We start from the raw sequence: 8512 nt of genomic DNA, 5'->3' as shown, positions 1-8512 counted from the left end.
TCCGAGTCTCTGTTTAATTGCATGCTGACAGGCAAGACCAGAGATCTGCATGGATGCTGAGCAGCTGCTGAAGAAAAGGTGGTGAGAGCAGCACTAGCATCAATGCTGGGACAGGGAAGGCAGAGAGGTCAGTGTATATCCAGCATTTTACACCCTGCACCTTAATTTTGTAATTGTACTCAAGGCAATAAAGAGCCAACAGCCACATTTAAAAGAATTTAACAGTGAAATGCTGGTTTAAGGTTAGCTAAATAGGAAAAAACTGGTATCAGTCTATTAGGAAAGTTAATGAGTTGATGTTTTAGAGAAGGCCTCTCTCTCTTCCTAGAGATAGAGCAGCTTTCGTAAGTCGTGGTGAGGTTTTCTTTCTTCACTGTGTACAAGCAACTTTAGTTTTTGTCTATGTATTAGAAGCTTGCAGTATTGGGAAAACAAAAAAATCCATACAAATCAAGTGTAAATCACTGATCATTAGTGGCTGCTGTAACATTGTTCTTAAAAGTGAATGACTTTTTGAAAAATTTTGTATTAAATACTAGTAGAACAGATTAATCAACATCTACACTCAGTTTTTATTTACAATCATATTACTTTTATTTTTCCATTATGTAACTTATTCCAAGTCCTCCCCCAATAACTGATGCTGCAATGTTTACATTCAATAAACCTATACAATGATAGTATATACTGCTGCTTTCATGTAAGCCATCTGGCTTGCCAATGTTGTCTACACGTCATAAATTGTACACAGAAATGGAATATTCTCCACAAGCATGTGGAGTGTTTCTTGAAACACTCTTGTGGCAGAACGAGGCTGTACTAGAGGTACAGATCAGATGTTCTGTTCTCCCAGCAAGGAGAGGCAGTTGATCTGTCTGCTCTACTAAGAGGAAACAAAGTCTAAAAAAAGTTCTGGTACTTTATTAATTACTTGAATACAATAAACTATAAATTTGCAGAGGAATGGATGTACTTAATTCTTGCTGGAAGGAGTTACTGGAACTCCTGACTCTTTCAGCATTATCACCTTTACTTGAGAGGTGCAACGTTTTTGTGATAATTGACTTAGACCTCCAAGTGATGCATGTACAGGGAGAAAAGGAAGAAGGGCTTGTGTACTTAACTCTGTAGTCTATATTTAAAAAAGCTAAATTATTTGTATATCCTTTTCATTATCAAAGTATATTTTCTCTTTCAAAGTAAACTGGTTTCTTTGGGAGGAGTTATTTTTAGTAACAGCTCAGTGCTATAACCAGGAGCCAATAATTCAAAAATCACTCTTTTCTACTGAAAGGTACAAAGAACTACAGCTTATCCCCCTCATTATAAAGCCAAAGAAGCAATTCTGTTATATTATGCGTTTCTAAAACATTTCTCGCATGCAACTGCTGTAGGACTTCAGATGGACAGAGTGATTAATACTGTCACAAAAGTGAGTGATTTCTCCTCTTAGCCCTGTCAACACTAGCATCTATAGACAAAATCATTGTTTAAAGTTCTAGCACGTCACAGAATAGTGCTGATATTGGTATTTTACAACTACTGCAACATCCAGTAATTCACATGTAATCTTAATAGTTAAAAATTCAAGACTGGGGTACTAACTAAAGAAACCACTAACATGAACTTTCCTTATCTGGCATGGAATAAGGGGAGGGCTAGTTCAGATAACATTGTAGAGACTGGGCAGGAACAAAAAGAATTTATTTCTCCATCCAGTATTTTATACACTTTACAAAAACCAGTAATATTACTGTGCCCATAAAAACGTTATCCATAGCAACTGAAAGCAAATACTACTTTTTGTCACCTAATGGGGTCTTTTTAAAATCATAATACAAAGATTTGTGCTGTAGCAGTCCTCCACTTTGCACTGTAACAATAAGGCTTACTGTACTTTAAATACAAAGCTCTTACATCTGCAGTTATGAACCACTGGCTTTAACAAACATCATTTTATAGTTGCTTTTTGCTTCTTTTTTGTTTTCTGGAACCTCAGCTTCATCATGTTTTTCAGGAGCTTGTAGCTCCTCTGCAGACTCCTCTTGCTCTGACTCAGAGCCACTTTCGGAGTCCTCTGAACTCTCTTCAGAGGAGTGTCCAACTGCCTCTTCTTGGTCTTCATCGTCCTGAAACTAGAAGTTCAGATTATGAGACAGATAAACCATTATTTCCTGGCAACTCCATTGCAGCTCTTAAAATTTCCCAGTGAGAATGTTTCCTTTAATAGCTTCTTCTCAGAAAGGGTCATTAGACATTGGAATGGGCTGCCCAAGGAGGTGGTGGAGTCATCATCTCTGGATGTCTTTAAGAAAAGACTGGACATGGCCCTTAGTGCCATGGTCTAGTTGACATGGTGGTGTCAGGGCAATGGTTGGACTCGATGATCCCAGAGGTCTCTTCCAACCTGATTGATTCTGTGATTCTTTCATTTTAGTACAAAAATGGGCTATGTTGCTAAATGCAGGTGTTTAATACAAATTATTAGACAGAAAGCAGCTCCACTGAAGTGGTTTAACCATACCAGCTATGACTTCCATAGTTTCATCAGCCACATTCTTATTTAATTACAGCAGAAATCCTAAAGGCACCATTAAATAAGTTTGAAAAGTTTCAGATCACATCAGCTTAGTAATTCCTTACCTTGGTGTACACAGTACATAATGACACTTGAAAATTTGTCATGGCGTGAAACATAATGAAACTAATGGCTAGACCATCAAGAATTCATGTTCATGACTAATCTTTGAAAATAAGTTTAGCACACTGCAGCGTGAGGAATGCTGAAGTAATTCAGTAATACTGCTAACAAGAACAATCCCAAAATGGAATTTTGCTCATGCTCCTAAAGAGCAAAGCCTCCATGTCTGTAATATTAAGAATTCCCAGCACTGCACAGGTTGTTTTACTCTGGAAACATCAGATATGTTTTTATGCAGTTAATTGGTGCTAATAGTTAGCAAAAAAAATTAATTATTGCACCTTTCAATTGGCAGATGAAGACACATTCCTAATAACCTAATTCTGTTGGGTTTTGTCACACTTCCCACCTAAAAAATAGCCACCTATTTTTCAGGACCATAGAGAGGTATGTGCATCACTGCAACAAGCAGCCAAGATTAATTAGCTCTCAGTGACAATGCAGATGGTTATCCTGCCTTCTTATGTATTCCTTGGTAACATCCTGATTTAATATATTTGTCACTTTCTATCCTAATCAGTCTTGACTACTACAGAGCATTAAGCATGTCCTATCACTTTTCAGAACAATGAGAAGCATCAAACCATTTTCAGGCATCTGCATGGCCACCACAGTGTACACAAATAAGGGTCAAGTGCCTGCAGTAAGTTTGTCCTTTAACCCAAACTGTGGAAGTTGGCCGCTAGTTGTGGTGATTGGATTTTTAAACCACATATCATCTTGTCTCAGTGAAGTGAAAGCCAAATCATTATGGAAATAAACCGTACTACCTCACTGAAACCAAGTCCACAATGGCGCCGGTTTCGTCCAGACATCGTGCTGTCCATGCTCTGTTGATACTGAGACTCCAGTTCTTCATTCATTTTCTTGTCTTCTTCCCCTGCATTGTCCAGTGTACTTTGGTTATGGTTCATTCAAATTAACAAAGACATCAAATTACACAAAGTCACATTTTCAAAGTTTATCACTATATGTGAGAAGAAAGTTTACATTTAGCCTGGATTGAGTATTATTGCATACAAACAGTCAGATTTATAAGCAATAGTATCAAGTGTGCAAGCAAAATTGCTTTGATACAAAGATGGGTTGTTAAGTTCCTAAGTACAACTGTATGAATGCATCAGGTCTACATGGGATGTATGTTCTACTAAACAAGGTAAATGTAACCAGTATGACTTCTCTGTGCGTCCTGCCAATAGTGCAACATGGCACAGCAAAGAGTAAGTTTCTGACCTTCACTACATAGCATGTGATTACTATGATTAAACCATGGTTAATATATAGGAGCAGAAGTCGGAACAATACTACCACTCTTGTTTATAGAGCTGTATCTGAAACTATTATTTCATGCATCCTGAATTAGCAAGAGCAGTTACTACAGCTCTACATTTTTCCATCTTTAGGAATTAGCAGAAAAACTAATTTTCATGATCTACTTCCATGTGCCTTTTACTTATTTGAATAAGTAAATAATCATTTTTACTGGGGGAAAATATGGTCTAAAATAGTTAAGAATCCTCTGTTCTTGTGAAAGGTAAGAATCTCTAATTCTCTCCCAATAGGCCTACAACACACTAGTTTTTAATTTGTATCATCATCTCTGTAAAATTAAAAGCTTGTACAGAAAATTCCTATTTCCTCATTTGGAAGTTAGAGCTGTATGTTATTACAAAAGGACAGTAACTGTATGTTGGACAAGGAAGTGAAGTGTTAAGAAAAGAGCTGTTCTGATTTTTTTTAAAAAACAGCATCTTAACTTTTTGCTAATAACAAAGCAGTACTGATTCTCTGTGACTCCTTAGGGGAAGCATCATCTCCCTTCTAGGAAATTCAGGTATAAGGAAGTGATTCTCAGTCACTCTGCAAGCCAACAGCCGAACCTGGAACCAATCCTCAGGCTTCTTTTGGACCTTAGATACTTTTTCATCAACTGAAAAATTACTAGTGGAGCGTATCAGAGAAAGAAGTTTTCTGGAACTCTGACATTTGCTATTCTGTACAGCTTTATCAAAGCTTCTCTCAGACAATCAAGCCCAGCTTGGTTTCAATGTACTTTGACTTACTACCTGAACAAGCCTGATAAGAAGTTACCATGGTCATACGTTACATGACATCAAATTCTTGCTGATTGCCAAGATGACCTTGCAGATCTTTTCAGCTTCTACCTCACTGCTTTAAGGCAGAGATCTTTCTATTCAATATGTAATCAGGTAGGGGGAGAAATCAACCACATTCTTTTCCATGCACAATGATTTAGAACGTTGGCTATCCATACCTGGCAGCAAGAAAGAAGTATAATACTGGTAGGTACCAATAGTAATAAAACTTTACTTTCTTATTTTCATAGCAGAATAAGACTGAGGACCTACAGGCCCTGATTTCCAGGGCATTTGTACACAGGTTTAACTGACCATCAAGTACTTTGCTGAACCTGGACTTCAGAAGGCAAGTAATTGCAGTCTGAGAAACTGTCAGTAATCTAACGAGAGAAAGTAGAAACTTCTACAACTCCACAGCCTGACCTGTCTTCAACTTCAGCCATGACACGTGAAATCCCTCCCTGCAACATCTAAAAAGCTGGAAGTACTGGGATGTTCCTAAATAAGTGTTCCATTTCCAACTTTGTATCAGCTGTTGGATAAACTGACCTGTCCTGAAGTGAGAGGTTGATCTGTGGTCTCCGATAACAAGGCGGCCAGTATGTTCTTTCTAAAAGAAAAGGCAGTTTGTTTTGGAGCTTTAGGGTGCACTGACAGCTCTGCCAACATTCTGGAAATCTTGAATGGAAAAGGTTTTCTGTCAAACCTTGACAACCAACTGTAAGACTGTGAGTTTTACTAGCTAACAGCTGCTGCCTCTTGGTGTACTTGTTTAATCTTTGTTTTGTTGAATTTTCTGAAAAAGAAACCCCAACAACTAGACACTCTTTACTCACCCCACACCCCAAAGCTGGTTCTATTTCATTCAGCTTCTTGCCACTCCAAAGGTGAAGACAAGCCATGCCAGTATGTTAGCTAAACGAGGAGGAATGGTGATCACCTGATATGAAAACTACACTACACGATGCTGGACTGAGTGTGAATTTAGGTTCTGACAATTTACCCTTTGTCTCTCTTTCTCTGGCACCATACAATAGTCTGTGCATCTTACAATGATCCCACTTTTAGACTGGTCACAGTATCAGGTAAGACCGTCACAGTGATCATTAATATACTGGCTCAGTAGTTGCTCATTAGCAAATGTATCTCTATAGGCAAAAACTGGCATTACACAGCATGCAGCATTAAGTATCCAAGTAGATGTTAAGATTAGTGGTAGTGGGATGTTTTAATAGGGTATTGTATTCCTATCCACTGGGAAGTATTAACTTTCACCTCTTTTAATACAGTAAAATATTTTAGCTTACAAAAATACTGTATTCAAGCAAAATAAACTAGTAGAAGTGAAATTATTTTTCTTGAAGGTAAGTAGAATTACAATACTAAAACAACATTTGGTACATGGGAAAAGCACGATTATATTTTACTAGTTTTGCAACATTTTTTGCAGAAAGCATAGTAGAAATACTGTTTTAGAGCATTTTTTCTTTAAAAATATTTCCTGGATTATGTAATTAGGTTTACTATTTTGCTGTTTCAGTCTATCAGTTACCATTTTTGGCATCTTTAATTTTTTTTCCAATGAGAGAGAATTTTACAGACCTAGTGCACAGGTTTGTTAGTTTGTAACAAGGACTCTCTCAGAAGCATCCACAAATAATTTTATTAGCTGGTCTGAAAGTATAAAAGTGGTGGTGGGGGGGGAAGCTGCAGAGGCTTGACAATTTCAGACCGATGTTTTGCCTTACACCGCTGCTGACATAACAGCTGCGGCCGTGAAACCCAAATCCTCGTTAAAGCAGAGTCCCAAAGCGAAATTGCCTTCGCGTGATGTGTTGTTCCCCAGGGAGCACTGCGGCTTGCAGCAAGCCTCCTCCGGGGGAGGTTTCGTTGCACCGCCAACAGAATACCCCGCGTAGCCCCGCGGGGGGGGGGATTCCTCCCTCTCAGGTCCCCGGGTGCCCGCGGAGGGTGAAGCGGGGCGGTCTCACCTTCCCAGCGCCCATCAGCCGCAGGAACTTCTGCTTCCGCTCCTCGTTACCGAGGTCCGCCGCCTCCCAGCTACTGGAGCCCTGCGGGAGCACACGCTGACTGCGCCCGCCCGCCCCCTTCTCCGGGGCGGGCCTGGCGGCCCCCGAGCGGCCCCTCACCCCCCGCCACAGCCTCGCCCGTGTCGCCTCCAGCGGCCGCGGCCCCTGGACAGTCGTTAGCGCGAGGAAGGGGGAGGCCGGGAAGGCCGCGGCCTTCCCTGCGTCCCGCCGCGGGATTCGGGCGCCGCACCAGGGCCCCGCCGCGGCCTCCCTCCCGGCTTCGTCTCCCTCCCCCGGCCTCCCTCCCGGCTTTCCCCCCGATCCCCCCAGGCCCCGCGCCCATTTACATCGGGGGAGGCCGCTCGCTTGAGGCCGTGGTGGCCTTGGGACTCCCTGGCCGAGCTCATCGCTGCGGCTCGGTGACCGGGCCCCTCTGCCGCCTTCCTGCCGGAGCCGCTCCCTCGGCCAGTGGCGGGTCACAGCCCTGGCTCGGCCGCGGGGCGCGCCGGGACCGGTAGTTCTCGCCTGGCCCCTGGCGGCGCGGCGCGGGCAGGCAAGGACTACCAGTCCCATAAGCCTCCGCGGCGGCGGGGGCCGTCTCTGCCCGCTGATTGGCAGGGGGGCGGGCCAGTCCCGAGCTCCGCCTCCGGAGGGTGGTGGGGCGGAGCGGTGGCACGTGGGCGAGGCGGGCTGGTGGGCGTGGCGGGCTGGTGGGTGTCGTCGCTCGGGCGCAGCGGCGGGGGAGGCTGAGAGGGGGTTCGTTGCCACGCTGGTGGCTGTGGAGGCGACGCAGCCGGTCACCGAGACTTCGCCTCGCTATGGCGTCAGGCGTGAAGTGCCGCTGGGGGAACGGGGGGCGAGTAAGGGGCTCCCGGCCTCGGGGATGCGCTTCTGCCGTCGTGTGAGCGCGGCCGGGCGGCGGCTGGCTCGGAGCCTGAGGTAATCCCCGCTGAGGGAAGGCGAGCTCTGGCCGCAGTCGAGTGTGCGAGGCGCCGGCGTGTAGGCGGCGACGGTCCCCGCCTGGCTGTGCCGCTGCCGGCGCCTCAGGCTGGGTGATGTCGCCTGAAGGCGGCGGTAGCGCCCCCCGCCCCTCTCCTCCCGCCCGCCGCAGTCGTGAGGGCACCGGGAGGTTCCCGCCACTTTCCTCATCTCTCAGCGTCGGACAGTCGGGACGGAGAGGAGGCGCCTCTCCCGCTCTTCTTGGTGTACTTCGGTAGCCCTCTGTGTCCCGCCAGCTCTAGCCTGACCCGAGATCCCTCTCACCACCGCACCCGAGTAACGCGGGGACTCCCTTCCCGCCGCCCGGTACTGCCACCTCGTGTGGAGACCAGTTTGTGACCTTTGTGGAATCCTGTTTGGAGCTCCAAGTGTTTCTGGTCAACCCGTCAGTTGCTGTGGCCGTTTGCCACCACTGTCGTTCCTGCGGTTCCCATCTCCTCCACATACATGCCGTGTACAAAGCAGAAATTTACTTACTACCCCCAAGTTAGTATTTTCTCACATGACTGCTTCTGAATTAGCTTAATTGGAATGGGTTGCCATTGAATGTTAATATTCTGGAGTCTTTGCTTAGATTTATTGGATGGGAAGATGCACAGTCACATCTTTAAGTCTTCTCACCTTAATGTTAAGAAAATCCCTTCTGTTTTAATTCCTCAGTTACACAGTGGCTTTGTCCCCAT

General features: G+C 44.4%; 1 protein-coding gene across 1 annotated transcript; it reads right to left on the bottom strand.

The window, feature by feature from the left end:
* Positions 1-569: 569 nt before the first annotated feature.
* C4H11orf58 (chromosome 4 C11orf58 homolog) lies at positions 570-7288 on the bottom strand. The gene is made up of 5 exons (XM_068398546.1): positions 7178-7288; positions 6792-6872; positions 5350-5410; positions 3472-3581; positions 570-2135 (listed from the first exon to the last, which is right to left on the bottom strand). The coding sequence occupies exons 1-5, from the start codon at positions 7235-7237 to the stop codon at positions 1926-1928; spliced, it is 522 nt and encodes a 173-aa protein (XP_068254647.1). The 5' UTR covers positions 7238-7288; the 3' UTR covers positions 570-1925.
* Between the last annotated feature and the right edge of the window lie 1224 nt (positions 7289-8512).

This window comes from Nyctibius grandis, chromosome 4 (genome assembly GCF_013368605.1).
Source record: "Nyctibius grandis isolate bNycGra1 chromosome 4, bNycGra1.pri, whole genome shotgun sequence".
Classification (NCBI taxonomy): Eukaryota; Metazoa; Chordata; class Aves; order Nyctibiiformes; family Nyctibiidae; genus Nyctibius; species Nyctibius grandis.
The sequence above is the reverse complement of the archived record's forward strand: the minus strand, read 5'-3'. Positions and strand labels throughout refer to the sequence as shown.

Coding starts and splice junctions, on each gene's coding strand:
- C4H11orf58 (XM_068398546.1), bottom strand. CDS start 7,237: ATGAGCTCGGCCAGGGAGTCCCAAGGCCACCACGGCCTCAAGCGAGCG. Junction 6,873..7,177: donor AGCGAGCGGCCTCCCCCGAT/GTAAATGGGCGC, acceptor GTGCTCCCGCAG/GGCTCCAGTAGCTGGGAGGC. Junction 5,411..6,791: donor GGCTGATGGGCGCTGGGAAG/GTGAGACCGCCC, acceptor CTTTTCTTTTAG/AAAGAACATACTGGCCGCCT.